The sequence below is a fragment of the Urocitellus parryii genome, chromosome 7 (assembly GCF_045843805.1).
Source record: "Urocitellus parryii isolate mUroPar1 chromosome 7, mUroPar1.hap1, whole genome shotgun sequence".
Lineage (NCBI taxonomy): Eukaryota > Metazoa > Chordata > Mammalia > Rodentia > Sciuridae > Urocitellus > Urocitellus parryii.
In genome coordinates this window covers 119,159,684-119,178,309 of record NC_135537.1, presented here as the reverse complement: position 1 = coordinate 119,178,309, position 18,626 = coordinate 119,159,684, and the positions used below count along the sequence as shown (strand labels likewise).

The following is an 18,626-nucleotide window of genomic DNA, read 5'->3' as shown; positions in this document are numbered from 1 at the left end:
CACTGGTTTCCTTAGTTATCCAGAACTCTTCCTTATTTATTTTATTTTATTTTTTAGTTAATTTTTTATTAATATATGACAGCAGAATGCATTACAATTCTTATTACACATATAGAGCATAATTTTTTATATCTCTGGCTATATACAATGAATATTCACATCAATTCATGTCTTCATACATGTACTTTGGATAACAATATCCATCACATTCCACCATCATTTCTAACCCCTTGGCCCCTCCCTTGCCCTCCCACTCCTCTGCCCTATCTAGAGTTCATCTGTTCTTCCCATGCTCCCCCTCCCTACTCCACTATGAGTCAGCCTCCTTAGAGAAACATTCAGCGTTTGTTTTTTTGGAGATTGGCTAACTTCAGTTAGCATTATCTTCTCTAACTCCATCCATTTACCTGCAAATGCCATTTTATAAATGCCACATTTTTAATCCATTCATCTATTGAAGGGCATCTAGGGTGGTTCCACAGTTTAGCTATTGTGAATTGCAGAACTCTTCCCTATTTTATCTTCCTTTGATTGGTACTGTGATAAACCTTTTTCTGTCTGTCATATCACCATGCTTTCTCTGAGACAGCCTTTCTATTTATCTTCCAAATAGTAACTCATGATCACAAAGATGGTACCGTAGAATTCAACTGGAAAAGACATCGTCTGTTTAATCACACAGCTTGTCTTGTCCTCTATCAATTATGTATGGAGGTAAGGAGTCCCATGAGAGTTTAATGATCTAAGAAACATTCTGCACACTTCCTCAACCATACCCTCCTGTTGGCAGCAGTGAACCTGTTCCATTCTTCCCCTGAATTGTATTGGCTTTAAGTTCGCATCTCCGGGCATCATCACTTTTTGGAAGCCAGCAAGACCAGAACCCCAGGAAATAGCACTAAAAATGTACAAGGGGAATATCTGCAGAACTTTTAGATAAAATTAGAAATTTTGAGGGCCGGGCACCATAGTACATGCCTGTAATCCTAGCCGCTCGGGAAGCTGAGACAAGAGGATTGCAGGTTTAAAGCCAACCTTAGCAAAAGCAAGGCGCTAAGCAACTCAGTGAGACCCTGTTTCTAAATAAAATACAAAAAAAAAAAAATAGTGCTGGGGATGTGGCTCAGTGGTTGAGTGCCCTTGAGTTCAATTCCCAGTACCAAAAAAAAAAAAAAAAAAATTAGAAATTTTGAGATGTATACAACTAAAATCCCTCCCTGACACATATGGTTGGCAGGGACTATTCTAGATGAAATGATCTTGAAAGGCCTCTCTAAGAAGTGACATTTGAACAGGAAAAATGTATCTCATAAGAAAAGGAGCACTTGCAAAGTATCACAACCAACTCATGTCCCATGTCAGTCATGATAGAACTGAGACCCCAGTTTCACATTCCTGCTCCTCAGAAGTATTGTCCACTATTCGATGTCACTTCCCATAGGTCAGCACCTTTTTGCACAGTTTAACCCACAGCCTGCACACAGTGATGCCTAAGTGAAATGCAGATATATCTATGTTTAATAATTTGTGGTATGCTTCTGGCAGGTTTATTAATACTTTGATAAAGGGAATGATAACTATTAAGCACTTGAATGTACCACTTCATTAAATGTTATTTTGCTCAATCCTAATAATATTGTGAAAATAGTTATGTGATCCCAGTTTTACAGAGAAGGAAGCTAGAGAAATTGAAGTGAGTTGCTCATGGACACACTATATTTATTGAATGGCAGAGCACTAGCCATTAGATTGGATCCCAGTATGTCTGTTGCACCTTCATAAAATGTTGTGCAGAAATACTTGACATGTGGTATACTTTGAGCCCCTTAAAAAGAGCAGCTGTCCCCAGTCTATTGGGAGGAAGAAACTTGGGTTGTGATATATAAATATCTTCATTAGCAAATCACTTCAGCTGAGTTCCTTATATTTTATATTCTGTTGGAAATGTGAATTTGGTTTTTCATTTTATTGCTTCTATTGTCTGGTTTTCCTATTTCTAATTCTATATTATCCTGAATTTTTTTTAAAAAAGTAATATTGTGCATAGGTAGGTATAAAACTGAACTTGGGAGATGAATAGACTGGTATTTTGTCATCTTTGAAGTAGGCACCTTAAGGCTTATAAAATTGCTGTTCAGAATCTTGGTTTGAGTAGGAAGTGGATGATGGTGTCCACCACACTGTCAAATATGATTGACATTAAATGGAGGTGTCTCTTAAGCTGTGGCTGAGCCCTCTGCTGGCAGTCACCATGATCTGGAATGGTAGGAAGGGGCTGTCACAAATAGGCTGCAGGTGACACACCTCTAGGTTAATATGGTCTTTGTTCTCCTGGCTTTCTAGGATCCCCTGGCAACTGTGGTGGAGATCAGGTCTAAGCCAAAGAGCAAGTGGAGGCCTCAAGCATTGGACACTGTGGTATGTTACAGACAGACTATTCCAGGCACTGGAGAACAGTCATTTTATATTGTTGGGACTGAGATTCTGCATGGGCAGTGGAAGGAAGATCACTTGGGGAAGACATGGGCTTTCTTCACCTGGGCTTTTTGTTTTTAAAGTTAATAAATACAGTATAACTCCATTATATGAGTTTGGAGAAACAGAAAGAAAATGACAAATGACCCATACTCTTGCCATCCTTATGTAGTCAGTGACATAATTTTGATGTCTTCTCTTGTTGTGGTGGTTTTTAGCACTAGGGATTGAACCAGGGGTGATAAAACACTGAGCCACATACCCAGCCACTTTTTATTTTTTATTTTGAGATAGGGCCTCACTGAATTGCTGAGGCTGGCTTTGAACTTGTGATCCTCCTGCCTCAACCTCCAGAGCCACTGGGATTACAGGTGTGCCCCACCATACCTTGCTCTTCTTATTCTTTATGTGTATATTTTTATAGCGTTATAATGGGGTAGCTTGTTTGGGGGTTTTGTTTATTTTTCCACACAAGACAAGCATTTGCTAGGCAAGCACTCTACCACTGAGCTATACTCAGTATGTGTTTTATTCCTGGCTGTTTATATGTGCTTTGACTTAGCAGCAGCATTGTCAGGGTATCACATAGGGAAAAGAACAGCTGGTTATTCCCAAGGAGGCATTAAAGGATGCTTTTTATCCTCCAGGACAATTTCCTGGGACTCAAATGGTAGTTTCTTTCTTTTTTTTTTTTTTTTTTTTTTAAGAGAGAAAGTTTTTTTTTTTTTAAGAGAGAGAGAGAGAGAGAGAGAGAATTTTTTAATATTTATTTTTAAGTTTTCGGCGGACACAACATCTTTGTATGTGGTGCTGAGGATCGAACCCGGGCTGCACGCATGCCAGGCGAGTGCGCTACCGCTTGAGCCACATCCCCAGCCCCTCAAATTGTAGTTTCCAAAGTATGATTCTCAGACTGCTATACATTAGCAACAGTTTGTTAGACTGTTGGTTAAAAATGCAGATTTCAGCCTCTATCACAGCCTACTTTTATCACATTTCCTGGTGGTTAGGCCTTTGAATCTTCTACCTCCCCTGGAAAGTCTCATTATCACACATCAGAGAACTACTACCTGGGATCTGCCTGGAAGTCTCAGAAATCTTCTTTGGGCACAGTCTTTCTCTCTCAGCGTGATGGCAATAGCTGGAGTTGCAGGAGCCAGACCTGCCTAAAGATGAAACATGCAGTCATGGCAGTTCCTGACACACATATACCTTAACGTGCCTATTGATCCTCTTAACAGGAGCTGGAGAAGCTGGCTTCTCGCAAGTTGAAAATAAATGCTAAGGAAACCATGAGGATTGCTGAAAAGCTCTACACTCAAGGGTAAATATTCTATATTTGACAATAGAATTTGGTGCATCTTTATCAACATGGAATATTTTAGAAATATAGCTTATAACATACTGTTTAGATATCACTCTGACAGAAAAAGCATTTTAATATAAGAACCAAAAAATAAATTGAAATCCCTTTTTGTTTTGGTCAGACTGACCAGCCCTAAGAGGCCAGTGAAGTCCCCCAGGCCATAAGGCTGTTGCAGAGTCTTGGGCCTTTATCCTGCCTTATGTTGTCCCTTTCGAGTCTCCTTTGGCTTCTCAAAATGATTCAGCAAGAAAGATTACTGCTTTTCCACCCTGAATGGGGATCCCACCTCTGACCTTTGTTCAGCATAGGTCACCTAAGTGCTCTCCAGTTGAACTGGCTGTATTAGATCAGTGATTGCAGGTGTGTTCTGGGACTTGGAGTTGTTACAGACCATTGAAGAGTTTAGTAATTTCTTTTTCATTTGTTTACTTTTCTTTTAGGTACATCAGCTATCCCCGAACAGAAACAAATATTTTCCCCAAAGACCTAAACTTGATGGCACTGGTGGAACAGCAGACCCCAGATCCACACTGGGGGGCCTTTGCCCAGAGCATTCTCGAGCGGGGTGGCCCCACCCCACGCAATGGAAACAAGTCTGATCAAGCTCACCCTCCCATCCATCCCACCAAGTACACTAGCAACTTGCAGGTTTGTTTCCCTGAGTGTGCAACCTACTGAAACTCAGAGACAGGTGCTGAGGATCAAAGTATGATTCAAATTTGTTCTCCAGGCTCTGACTTTGGAAAATAAGTGATGTTGAACTATCTATTTCATTTCAAAAAAGAGAAGGCAGTGTTAGACACAGTCTTGTTCCTGGCTTTCACAAAAGACCACCCCCCACCCCACTGGCCCCCCTATGGTAGGCTCCATTCTCCATCAGCTCTGTTGCTTTTTCACTAGTCCCTCATATGGACGCATATATGGCAACCTACCTTTCCCCATGCCCTGGCATAGCCTCCATACCCCTACTAGTCTCCTGACCTTGCTGGTCCCTTATTACCTAGAAAAAGCCTTAACCATCTTCCAAGACTGGACCTGTTTCCACAGCCTTTCAGAACCTTTCCTACCACTGCTTACTGCAGTCTCTCCAACATTTCACACTCAACCTCTCTCTGCTCAGCCATTCAGGGATTCAGTCATTTCCTCAGCTGGGGAGTAATCACTATGCAGGCAACAACTATGAAGGATTATTTGGCATCTGCCACTAAGTAAACTTTGTATTTTTTCATTCTTTGTTTTGGCCGTACTGGGGGTTGAAACCAGGACCTCATGCCTACCAGGCAAATGCTCTGCTGCTGAGGTCCTCCCCTCTCCTTTTAATTTTATATTTTGAGACAGGGTCTTGCTAAGCTACCCAGTCTGGTCTTGAACTTATAATCCCCATGCCTCAGCCTCCTGAGTTGCTAGTATATACATGTGCACCACCATACCTGGCTGGTCTTTTTTCTTTCTTTCTTTCTTTCTTTCTTTTTTTTTAAATATATTTTTAGTTGTTGATGGACTTTATTGTCTTTATTTTTATGTGGTGCTAAAGATCGAGCCCAGTGCCTCATGCATGCTAAGCAAGCACGCTACCACTGAGCCACAACCCCAGTCCCTCTTTCTTTTAATATTTATTTTTTAGTTGTAGTTGAACAGTACCTTTATTTTATTTATTTATTTATTTATATGTGGTGCTGAGGATCAAGCCCAGGGCCTCACACATGCTGGACGAGTGCTCTACCACTAAGCCACAACCCCAACCCCTACCTGTTCTTTTTTTAATAATGCATATTCTTTCCAATTTAAAAAGTACCTTTGCAAAGCCCTGAGTATAATCCCTAGCACCACAAAATAAAAGTACCACATGTTTATTTTAGACACTTTAGCAAACACAGAAGATAAGAAAGAAAAAAAGAATTATCTATAATCCTGCCCTCTACTCAGAACCTGATTTTTCAATACATATATATAATATAATAATAAAAGTATAATCTCATATAGCTTTATAAAAACTTCTTAGGGGCTGGGGTTGTAGCTCAGTTGGTAGAGTGCTTGCCTAGCACACGTGAGGCACTGGATTTGATCCTCAGCACCACATAAAAATAATAAAATTAAAGGTATTGTGTCCATCTACTACAAAAATATTTTTTAAAAATTTCAGTACTATATTATGAGCATTCCTCATATGCTACAGTATTTAAAGTGTAATATATAAGCTGGACATGGTGGCACACACCGTAATCTATCTACTGAGAAGACAGGCAGGAGGATTGAAAGTTTGAAGTCAACCTGAGCAATTTAGGGAGACCCTGTCTCAAAATAAAATTGAAAATGGCTGGGTCCAGGCACAGTGGCACACACCTATAATCTCAGCTACTCAGGAGGCTGAGACTGGAGGAACATATGTTGAGAGGCAAATCTCAGGAACTTAGCAAGGCCCTTAACAACTTACGTGAGACCCTATCTCAAATAAAGGACTGGGGATGTGGCTCTGTGGTTTCACACCTTGAGCTCAGTCCCCAGTACAAAAAAATAAAACACTGGAGATGTAGTAAGTGGTAGAGTACTTGCCTAGAATTTGCAAGGTTCTAGGTTCAATACCCAGAATAAGTACATAGATAGATAGGTAGGTAGATAGATATAGATAGATAGGTATTACACAAATGACCCATAATTTATTTTGCCAAATCTGAATGTAAGATTTAAGTTTCCAGGCTCAGGGTTGTAGCTCAGTGGCAGAGCGCTTGCCTCACACATGTGAAGCACTGGATTCAATCCTCAGCACAACTTAAAAATAAATAAATAAAATAAAGGTATTATGTTCATCTACGACTTAAAAAAAAAATTAAAAAAGATTTTAAGTTTTTAACTTTTTGATATTTATACATAAATATTTGTGTGGATCTCAATTATTTCCTTATGAAAGGATGAATGAATTTTGGGGGGCAGGTACAAAATATTGAACCCAGGGGTGCTTTACCACTGATTTATATCTCCACAGCCCCCTTTTTAAATTTTATTTTGAGATAGGGTCTCACTGAGTTACTGAGGCTGGCATGAATTGAGATCTTCCTCCTTAGCCCCCAAGTCACTATGTGTACCACCATGCCTGACTCCTCTGAATGAATTCTTAGAAGGTGAATTGTTACATACAAATACAAATATCTCATGAGTATTTGTATGTAACCTGAGATTTAGCCTCACTAGGAACTTAGCAAGTTCCTTGCTTACCTGACTGATGCAAATTCACCCCAACAAACCATTGCTTGAAAGGAAGCATGAAGCTGGCCTCGAGCAGTCAACTGTAGTGTTACTCTGTGATTCTTATCTTCAGGGAAACCCTTATTAATTTCCTAGGCTTTTGTCTTATTTTTGTTTCTGTTGAATCTACATCAGAAATCCCCATCCTGGGCCTGGAGAAATAATGACTACCCTTGCTTGCCTTTTGCCTGATAGGGTTGTGAGGTTTATCAGCCAAAAACCATCAGTTCCCCCAAGGACCTGCCTAGCCTCACATTGGTGTAGGGCCTGAAGAGCGTATGGCTGACAGTGGCATAAACCAGGTTGAAATTATTGATGATGATGCTATCCTTGAGGTACTGATTCTCGAGAGATTCTTCTTTTTCTTCAGGGAGATGAACGGCGACTATATGAGTTCATCGTCCGTCATTTTCTAGCCTGCTGTTCCCAAGATGCTCAGGGGCAAGAGACTACTGTGGAGATTGACATTGCTCAGGAACGCTTTGTGGCCCATGGTCTCATGATTCTGGCCCGAAACTATCTGGATGTGTATCCCTATGATCACTGGAGTGACAAGGTGATAAGGAGGTGGGCTCCAGGGAGAGGGAGGACAGTCAAACTCCAGACCTATGCTGGTTGATAGAGCAGGACCAGACTGAGTATGTGTGATCTGATCTCTGTGCCTGCTGCTCTCTCTAGCTCCTCCCTGTCTATGAGCAAGGCTCTCGCTTCCAGCCCAGCACTGTGGAAATGGTGGATGGGGAGACCAGCCCACCACAACTGCTCACTGAGGCTGACCTCATCGCCCTCATGGAGAAGCATGGCATTGGTCAGTAACTCACCTGGGGACTTGTAGCTCTCAGGCACTTACTGTATATGCAGCTCCAAGTCTACTCAGCACAGGTGCTACCTCTATATCCCCATTTAATAGTTAAAGCTAGGCCTAGAGAGATTATTGATGTTCCTAAGGTCACCAAATTCCACAGCCAATGTGCTTTTAATGAATTTTAGTTTAGTTTGATTGTTTTGCAGTGCTAGAGTTAGAACCCACAGCCTCTTGCATACTAGGCAAGGGCTCTACTAGAGACACATCCCTACCCTTCAGCCATTGCTTTTAAAAACCCTACACTGCACCACATGTGTAGTGATCTAGATGTTTCCCATGGCTCAAGGCTGATCAGGGAGCACCCATTAGCCTACGTGGGGATTTGGAGTTTTTTTGGTTAAGAACAGCAAATAAGTTATCAACAATTAAAATGATAAGTTCATCCTCAAAATCTATATCTTCGTTCTTTGAAATATCAGACCTGGCAGCCATCACCCTGAAACTAGTGTGAGTGGCAGGCACTAGAGACACAAAGAAAATTAAAACCTAATCTTTCCCTTTTAAGAATTCAGTGTGGGGCTGGAGTTGTGGCTCAGTGGTAGAGCACTTGCCTGTCATGTGTAAGCACCACATATAAATAAAAAAATAAAAAGATCCATTGACAACTAAAAAATATTTTTAAAAAAATAGTCTACCAGAAAATAAACCAAATCCAGCAAAATGTGACGGGTTCTACAGGGGCAGGCAGGGAAAGGGGGCTAGCATTTGAGCTGGATCAGAAAACCACATAGTGACACTTCCTCACTAATGAAGGCAAATCCAGCCTAGGCAAAGCCTGAGGAAGGACAGGAAAACTCATGCCTGCTATGGCTGGGAGTATGTAAGGTGAGAGGTTGGAGGAGATGAGAATGAAGAATGATTTGAGCCAATTTTGCCAGGCCCTGTGTGCCCAGCTGAGGGTCTTGAATTTTAGCACATGGTGAGCAGCTAAGATTTCTAAATAAGGGAACCACATAGACTCAAGATCTTAGCACATAATTTTAAGAGGTTTATTGAGACATAATTTATATATTATATAATTTCTCCCATTTAAAATGTACAGCTCAGTGCTGGGGGTGTAGCTCAGTGATAGAATACTTACCTAGCATGTGTGAGGCTCTGGGTTTGATCCCCAGCACTGCAAATATAAAATGTGAAACTCAGTGTTTTAGTATATTCACAATGTAGTACAGCTATCACTACAGGTTAAAACATTTCATCTCCTCAAAAAGAAACCCATTTTCTTTAGCAGTCACTCCCTATTCCTCCTTCCTTCTAGCTCCCCCCATCCCTAGGCAATCCCTAATCTTTTTGACTCAATAAGTTTGCCTATTTTTTGGGCTGGGGATGTGGCTCAAGCGGCAGTGCGCTCGCCTCGCATGCGTGCGGCCCGGGTTCGATCCTCAGCACCACATACCAACAAAGATGTTGTGTCCGCCGAGAACTAGAAAATAAAAATAAATAAATAAATAAATAAAAATAAGTTTGCCTATTTTAGACCTTTCATGTAAGTGGAGTCATACAATGTGTGGCCTTTTGTAACAAACTTATTTATATCCTCAAGGTTCGTGTGTGTTGTAGCATGTCAGAACTTTTGTCTTTTTTATTACTCCATTGTATAGATAGACCGTATTTATCTGTCAATTGATAAGACACTTGGGTTCTTAAAACTGTTCTGCTGTTATGAACTATGTTACAGATAGTCACATTACAAGTTTTTGTTTTCCATTTTCTTGGGTATACAACTAAGAGTGAGATTGCTGCACCACTTTTTGAGGAACCACCAAACTATTTTCTGAAATGGTTGCACCATTTTACATTCCCACCAGCAGTGCATGAGGGTTCCAGTTTCTTCATATCCTTGCCAACACTTGCTATCTGTCTTTCTGATTATGCTGTAGTTAAGGAGTATGAAGTGGTATTTCACCGAGGTTTTATTATTTCCCTATTAGCAGAGCTATGTTTTTGTTGGTTGATTGGTTGGTTGGTACTGGGGATTGAACCCAGAGGCTTTATCATTGAGCTACATCACCAGCCCTTTTTGTTTCTGTTTTATTTTGAGACAGGGTATCACTATTGGGATCCTCTTGTCTCAGCCTCTTGAGTCACTGGGATTACAGGTGTTCGTGACCAGAGCTACATTTTAAAAGAGCCCTTTGGCCACAGCTTAGAATGGGTTGGGTAAAGGTTAGAGGAGAGACTAAAAATAGGGAGATGACAGTGTTGCAGTATTGTAGCCGTGATCCTGACCCAGGAAGAGTAGAAATTAAAGGAGTAGTTGTAACAAGATGCAGTAGCACATACCTGTAATCCCAATAGGAGACTCACAGGTTCAAAACAAACCTCAGCAACTTAGCAAGACCATTTAAAAATAAAACTTAAAAAGGGCTGGGGGTGTAACTCAGTGGTAGAGCGCTTGACTAACATATGTGATGCCCTGGATCCAATCCTTAGTACCAAAATTTAAAAGTTGTGAAGCTGGAGTTGGCAGCTTTGATGAATGATGGGATGGAAGGGAGCAGGAGAGCAATGTTCCACTGTGATTTCTAGTGTAAGCCAGATATGAATGGAGCTATCTTACCTGCATAGGCCATCCATGTATATAATGGATCCCAGGGTTATTGAGGTTCCCACAGACACTATGCAATTGTCTCTAATGTCTCTGAGTAACTGAAATGGCTTCCAGGTACTGATGCAACTCACGCAGAGCACATCGAGACCATCAAAGCTCGGATGTATGTTGGGCTCACCTCAGACAAGCGGTTTCTCCCAGGGCACCTGGGCATGGGACTTGTGGAAGGTAAGAGAGAAGGAAGCTTGCAGTGAGTAGGAGGGGGACCACATTGCCCAAATCCCTGCGGTTGCCTGTCTTACAGGACCTCACAGAGTACTGCTCTTTCCCACAGGTTACGATTCTATGGGCTATGAAATGTCCAAGCCAGACCTCCGGGCCGAGCTGGAAGCTGATCTGAAGCTGATCTGTGAGGGAAAGAAGGACAAATTTGTGGTTCTAAGGCAGCAGGTGCAGAAATACAAGCAGGTTTTCATTGAAGCAGTGGCTAAGGCAAAGAAGTGAGTACAGACCCTGCCTTCCAGCCCAAAAGGTCCTATAGCTCCCAAACCATGGCCATACCATCTACCTCTGAGAAGTGGAAGTTCATAGACAGTTCAGCAGAAACAAGATGATATAGTTACTCCTGACCCTTGCTTTTTGGCATGCTAACCATGGTTCATCTTCACCAGTGGCCTTTTCACCTATGGAAGAGTGGAAGTGACTATATAGGCTCTACCCCTTTTTTTTTTTTTTTAAGGGAGAGAGGGAGAGAGAGAGAATTTTAATATTTATTTTTCAGTTATTGGCGGACACAACATCTTTGTTTGTGGTGCTGAGGATCGAACCCGGGCTGCATGCACGCCAGGCGTGCGCGCTACCGCTTGAGCCACATCCCCAGCCCTCTACCCGTTTTGTTTTCCTCCTCTGGGTTTAGTTTATTCCTTTCTATAGAGTTTTGTCAATATAGAAAACAATTATTCTGGACTGTTGGTTTAGAAATGCCATTATCTTGATATTAAATTTTTTGAGGGGAGGGGAATACTGGGGATTGAACCCACGGGTACTTTACCACTGAGGAGCCGCCGCCTCCTCCTCCTCCTCCTCCTCCTCCTCATACAGGGTCTAATTAAGTTGCTGAGACTGGCTTCAAACATGCCATCCTCTTGCCTCAGCCTCCTGAGTTGTTGGGATTATAGGCATGCAACACTGCACCCAGCTTGATGTTAAATCTTGAATTAGGTAGCACCATCTTTCAAATCAGAAAATCCAAGAGCTAGTGTATGACCCATTTTTTTCCTGAGGAGCATTTGAAGGTAGCCACTCAGTAAGCAGCATGTGTGTTTTGTTAGAAATAACATGTTTTCCAGCCAGGAACAGTGGCATACGCCTATAATCCCAGCCACATTAGAGGCTGAGATGGGAGGATCTTGAGTTCAAAGCCAGCCTTAGCAAAAGTGAGGTGCCCTATCTCTAAATAAAATACAAAATAGGACTGGGGATGTGGCTCAGTGGACAAGTGCCCCTGAGTTCAATTCCTGGTACAAAAAAAAAGAATTAAGGGGATGGGGATATAGCTCAGTGGGTAGAGTACTTGCCTCCCATGCACAAGGCCTTGGATTTAATCCCCAGCACCATAAAAACAAAAACAACAAAAAAAGAATTAACATGTTTTCAAAACAAAAAAGAAATAACATGTTTCTACCTTTGATGATATAATTTATATAAAATATATATAATTTTATATAATATATAATTATATACAACACATAACTATTAATATATAATTGTGTGTGTATGTATATATATATTTAAAATTTTGTTTTTTTAAAATCTCCAAAATGATATGTCTTTGTTTGCTAATCAGATGAGTGATGGGAGGGTGTGTATTGATGAGCTACAAGATGGAGGCTGGTTGTCAGGGAACCAAATGTTGGAGAATTGGAACTTTGAGCTCCACCCCACCGTACATACATTTGCAGAAAAGAGAAAAGGAGTTGAGGGTTGAGTTGATCACCAGTGGCAAATGATTTATCAATCTTGCCTAAGTAAGGAAACCTCCATAAAAACCTAGAAGCAGAGCTGGGGTCATAGTTCATTTATTGAGTATTTGCCTACTATGCTTCAGGTCCTGGGTTTGAACCCCAATACCACAAAACATACATGCACACACATGGGCCTCCAAGAGCTTACAGTAGCTAAATGTGGGAGAGGATGGCGTACCTAGAGAAAGTATAGATGTTCTACCCCCTTCCCCCTTCCCACATGCCTTACCCTATGCATCTCTTCCACATGGCTATTCATCTGAGTTCTGTAAGCTGATGTAAAAAATTAAACTTGAGGAGTGGGTCATGGGAAGCCCAGTTTATAGCCAGTTGGTCAGAAGCATAGTTCACAACCTGGAATTTGCAGCTGGCATCTCAAGTTGGGACAGTCCTGGAGACTGAGCCATCAACCTTGAGAGTCTGACACTAACTCCGAGGAGATAGTGCCAGAATTGAATTCAATTAGAGGATGCCCAGTGGTGTCTGCTGGACAATTGGTGTATGTGGGAAATACTACTACCACACGCCTTTTGCATGTATGGTAGGCATAACAATTTTGGAATTTTTTTTAATCCTTCATATCACTCTCATACCAGTTTTGAAAAGAGATGCACAAATTAGCATTAATTGCAGACAGATATTTCTGGTGTTTGTGTTTGGACTCAGTATAGTTTTTTTCATGTGTCTGCTGAGATCCTTCCTGGAGTCATGAGCCAGGCCGGTGGAGAGCTCAGTCCCCTCTCTGCCTGCTGCTCAGGCCTGTGGTCCTGACCAGCCGGTTCCAGGCTCATATATGTTCTTTAATTAATTTGTTTATTTATAATTTTTATTTTTTAGTTGTAGATGGACACAATATCTTCATTTTATTTTTATTTATTTATTTTGGTGGTGTTAAGGATCGAACCCAGTGCCTCACGTATGCGAGGCAAGCGCTCAATCACTGAGCTACAACCCCAGCTCCTCACATATATATGTTCTTGACATATAAGAGTGTTGTAAATTTCTTTGCATTGATTGATGGCCACTGTATGTGTTTGCCTTTTCTTCAGATTGGACGAGGCCTTGTCCCAATACTTTGGGGAAGGGGCAGAAGTGGCCCAGCAAGAAGAGATCTACCCCACCATGCCAGAGCCCATCCAGAAGTGCCCACAGTGCAACAGGGACATGGTCCTCAAGACCAAGAAGAGTGGCGGGTTAGTGCCAACTTTTGCTTTCACCTCTGCTTGCGCAGCACCTGCTGTGTTAGCCCTCTAGTACCAAAAGGCCCTGTCAGTTCATGCCTTTGTCATTATTTAAAGACAGACCTGTTATTGGCAGACTCTGGGCAAGGTGTTATACCTAGCGGGATAGCAGGGTGTGATGTGGGGTGTGAAGTACTGTAGGAAGTCAGAGTAGTTGGTCCCTATAAATAAGACATTATTTACCCAAAGTCTGGCGAATGGTGGAACATGAACTTCACATCCAGATGGGTCTCAGTTCAAGTCTCACTTCTGTCATATATAATCTGTATAACCCAAAGCAAGTTATTTGACTGCTTTGATTCCTAATTTGTTTTTCCATAAAATAAGAACAGTAATACCTATTTAACAAAGCTGAGTTATTGTGAGGATTTGAAAAGAGTGAAGACATGTTATCCAATGCATGGTAGATGCTGAATAAATAGTTTCTCTTGTGTAGTTGTTGTTTTGTTTTGTTTTAGTTTGTAGATGGACATCATACCTTATTTTTATTTATTTTTTTATGTGGTGCTGAGGCTTGAACCTAGTGCCTCACACATGCCCTACCACTGAGCCACAACCCCAGCTCTCTTCTTGCCTAATTTTAGTTCTGAATTGGGCCTAAAACCTCAGCTCCCTTTTTATTTCAATGTAGTTGATCAGAGTGGGTTTAGTTGCCCAGTCTGGCCCATTTTCCCAAGCCAGCAGCTGGCCACTGCAGGAAGTTCATGGTGAAAGAAGTGAAAAACAGGCAGTCATGCTTTGCCTTGCACCGTCCCTCTGCCTGATGTGATACAGGGTGCTCTGCAGACATCATCTCATTGAGTCTTCATAAAGGCCCACAAAGCAGATGTTTTAAAGAGCACAAACTCTAGAACTTCAGCCAGCTGAGGGGTTGGTTCTGAGTAGGGTAGCTATAGTGAGTACTAAAGGCAGAATTTGATCCCAGTTCCCCACTTCCTTTCTTCACTCTGCCCTGCTCACCTGGGTCTGTAGCACTGTGTGAATGAGGAAGGTGGTTTCCCCTGACCCTTCCCAGCCCAGCAGCCAAAGACCTGGCTAGCCTAGTGACAAGAAAGGCACCCTGGCTCTCAGCAGCCAGATGCCTGTGGCCAGAGCCAGAAGTGGGTGGCAGGGCTTGTGTGTCCACAAACACAGAGGTCAGTGCCACTCAAGGTTTAACCAGCACCTGAGCATAGAGTTTAATGCTTGATAAATCCTACTGGTAGTTTTTTCTTTGCCACCAGTAGGTAGTTGGATTCATAATCATTAAAATATAAAGGAAAAAAATTTTTACCAGGATTCTTTCTTTATTTTTATGTGGTGCTGAGGATCAAACCCAGTGCCTCACACATACCAGGCAAGTGCTCTACCACTGAGCCACAACCCCAGCCCTCCCAGCATTCTTGGTGGAATGCTTGTCAGAATCACCCAGGGAAATCTGGAGATTATCTCAACATTTTATCCTATAATTCCCATTTCTGAGTTTGTGAATTTTTCATTTAAATAACTGGACTTTAGAGTTGGTTTTCTGCTGGTCACATCCAGACACACTCTAAGGAATTGAGTAAATCACATGCATGGTGCTGAGTCAGACCCTCAATTTCATGACTAGAAGGTATCAAGAAATGTCCAGGAAAAATAAGCGGTATAGTTTTGGAGAGAAAAGGCTCTTTCCTGAGACAGGTGGGTTACCAGGCTCCCACTCACTCCATGTGTGTCCCTGGTCAGGTTTCCAGATCATCCTGAGTCTCCATTTACTCACAGGCAAACTGAGGTGCTCAGAACACCATTTTGGGTTGTCATGAGGAAGAAACAAGAATGTGGGACTGCCCAGCACAGGGCATTTGGTATACAGTGTGACCTTGGTTAGTGGTAGATTTTTAAATAGAAAGCAGAGTCAATAATAGCTGCTTCATGTTTTAGGGACAAAGGCAAGCTTGATTTTCTAAACCATTTCATGTCAGTGACTCTGCATTCACTTAAGTGTCCTTCAGAAAAATGAAGTGTTGTGAGCCAGCCGTGGTCTGTGTATGTGAGCTGTGAGCATTTGAGCACATGAGAGGACTGGATTGACATTGCTACTCTGACTGGGCTGGGCGACGTATGTGTCCTTTTTGCTCACTCTGCCCTTGATCCCACACAGCACCTGAGATGGGTGTGGCTTTCCAAGACATCAGTCAAATCTGCTGACTGCAAAACATTACCAAGCAACCCCCTGAAACCCAATCCCTTGCCTTATTTGGGTTGAATCTTCTCGAATGTCTTTCCCCCCAATAAATGGGATGGTTTGAAGTGTGCTCTCTCTCTCTCTCTTGCCTGCCTCTTTTGCCTCCCTTGTGGGAGCTGGGGCAGAAGAGCCATCACTGAACCATAAGAAAAAGTTACTTTCAGTGTTTGTGTGATTATTTAGTGCCAGCCCAGTTCACCTGGAGTGACCCTGACTGATTTAATTGTGTGGTGGCAGTGAAGGTCCTCTTAAGTCAACTGAAGAAGAGTTTCCTTGTAGATGGTGACAGCTCACATACACTTTCTGTATTCCTGTGGTTTGACCCTAGCCATCATTTCTCCACAGGTTCTACCTCAGCTGCACGGGTTTCCCAGAGTGTCGATCAGCTATATGGTTTCCTGACTCTGTGCTGGAGGCTAGCAGAGACGGGAGTATATGTTCAGTTTGTCAGCCACCCCCTGTATACAGGTAAGTCCGATGCCTCTCAAGGAGTGTGCACAGGACTACCTTTCCCTTCCTCCTATGGGAACCCAAATGGAAGCATCCAGGGAATGCTTGCCCAGGCATTGCTGTGCTTCAGCTGTGCTCAGCAGCAGCCCAGGCAGTCAGACTATGGATGTGATAAAACCCTAGGTCTGCTGGGTTTGATGGAAGCCTGGTCTATGGACAAGCCTTTCCCTTATCCTTCAGCAACCACAGAGGCACCTTTCCAGACATCACTGTAGCATTAGGTCCAGGAAATTATTCACATGTTAAATGAGGTATCTAGGCTCCTTCACAAAGCCCAGAGCCCTAGTGCAGTGTTTATCAAACCTGTTGCCCAGTGGACCCCCTCACACTCTAGGAACTCATTAAGGAGCCCAGAAAGCTTTTGTTGTGGGTAATGTTTTCAACATATACCATATTTGAAATTAAAATGGAGAAATCTTTTGAAATACAGCAAATGAATTTCTTACTAACATAAATTTTAAAAGTGATTTTAGGACAAAATACCTCCTTTCCAAAGCAGAAATGGAATAATAATACTAATAAAGAGAATTCTTGGGCTGGGGATGTGGCTCAAGCGGTAGCGCGCTTGCCTGGCATGCGTGCGGCCCGGGTTCGATCCTCAGCACCACATACAAACAAAGATGTTGTGCCTGCTGAAAACTAAAAAAAAAAAATATTAAAAAAATTCTTAAAAAAAAAAAAAGGGAATTCTTTGCATTTTTGCAAGACTAGATTCCCATCTCTGCCACAACAGCCACAGCTAAATTATTGCATGTGTTGTCACATCTGAAAAATCTTAGTGGGCACACATGGAAGAATGGGAGCAAATTATACACAACTTCTTAGCATTATTATTGTTTCACCTCACCTTGAAATGGTAAACCCTTAGGGGCCCTGGAACCATACTTTGAGAACCACTGGTGTAGAGAAATGGAGCCTTTCAGAGGTGTCTTTACACTTGATGATTAACTGAAGGTCTTTGGTTTCATCTACACTATTTCCCACTCTGCACTCCTGTGAAGACTGGAGGTGACTTGTGCCTTCCATGGGCTTCTGGGGGCATGAGAGGTGATGATACAAGGCCTGTGGCCAGAGTACCCTCTGGATCAAGGGGAAGATGCTGGCACCTGGGTATCAATGTTTTTTTCTCATCTTCTGGCATCAACAGGTTGAAGTTAAAGTTCAAGCGTGGCAGTCTTCCCCCAACCATGCCCCTTGAGTTTGTTGGCTGTATTGGTGGATGTGATGAAACCCTAAAGGAGATCATGGGCCTGAGATTTTCACGGGGGCCCCCCAGAGCTAGCCAGCCTGCCAGCCAGCCCTCTGGCTACCTGCAGGCTAGCCAGTCCCTGAACAGGATGGACACCAGCCAGCACAGCCAGCCGCAGCCTCCTGCCAGCAGACAGACTAGAACCTCAAAGGCTCTGATCCAGACTCTCCCACCACCTGCAGCAACAGGTGAAAACAACTCCATTACCTGCAACTGCGGCCAAGAAGCTGTGCTGCTCACTGTCCGAAAGGAGGGCCCCAATCGAGGCCGGCAATTCTATAAATGCAGCAGCAACAGCTGCAACTTCTTCCTGTGGGCTGACAGCAGCCATCTTGGAGAAGGAGAGGCTCCTACCTCTGGTTCAAGGCCCCCAGGCAGCTCACTGGGACACCCACCAGGCTCATTGGGTGGGTTCAGCAGACCTGGCAGTGGCAGTGGCAGTGGCGGCAATGGCAACACATCCTGCCTATGCAACCAGCCTGCTGTCACACGGACTGTGCAAAAGGATGGACCCAACAAAGGACGCCAGTTCCATACATGTGCCAAGCCAAGGGAACAGCAATGTGGCTTCTTTCAGTGGACTGATGAGAATGTGGCCCCAGGGGAGGCAGGTAAGGGATGCAGGTTTCTGCTTGGGTTTCCACAGTGGTCTCCACTTCAGAGACAGAAGGAATCAAGGCAGTGTAGTGGCAGGATCCATAGCGAGTGCCCAGCTACCTTGCCCCATCACTTGCAGCAAGGTGATGAACCACAGTCTGCATTCCAAATTAAAGGTAGCTCAAATTGGATAGCTCACTGTGCCCGGCACTGTGGTGAATATACTTTCTGCAGGAGGCCTCTTTCAGTTTTAGCAGCAAACATGATGTCAGTTTGACCAATGAGGAAAGTGAGGCCCA

At 42.8% G+C, this 18,626-nt stretch overlaps 1 protein-coding gene across 1 annotated transcript in view; it reads left to right on the top strand.

Moving 5' to 3' along the window:
* The window catches only part of Top3a (DNA topoisomerase III alpha), a 29,453-nt gene that overhangs the window by 7,519 nt on the left and 3,308 nt on the right, over positions 1–18,626 (top strand). Inside the window, exons 8-18 of the mRNA XM_026408714.2 lie at positions 614–714; positions 2,344–2,418; positions 3,717–3,799; positions 4,282–4,489; positions 7,455–7,640; positions 7,763–7,892; positions 10,615–10,728; positions 10,835–11,000; positions 13,574–13,717; positions 16,317–16,439; positions 17,629–18,341. Of these exons, the coding sequence (XP_026264499.1) occupies positions 614–714; positions 2,344–2,418; positions 3,717–3,799; positions 4,282–4,489; positions 7,455–7,640; positions 7,763–7,892; positions 10,615–10,728; positions 10,835–11,000; positions 13,574–13,717; positions 16,317–16,439; positions 17,629–18,341 (2,043 nt within the window). The remainder of the gene's footprint in view (positions 1–613; positions 715–2,343; positions 2,419–3,716; positions 3,800–4,281; positions 4,490–7,454; positions 7,641–7,762; positions 7,893–10,614; positions 10,729–10,834; positions 11,001–13,573; positions 13,718–16,316; positions 16,440–17,628; positions 18,342–18,626) is intronic.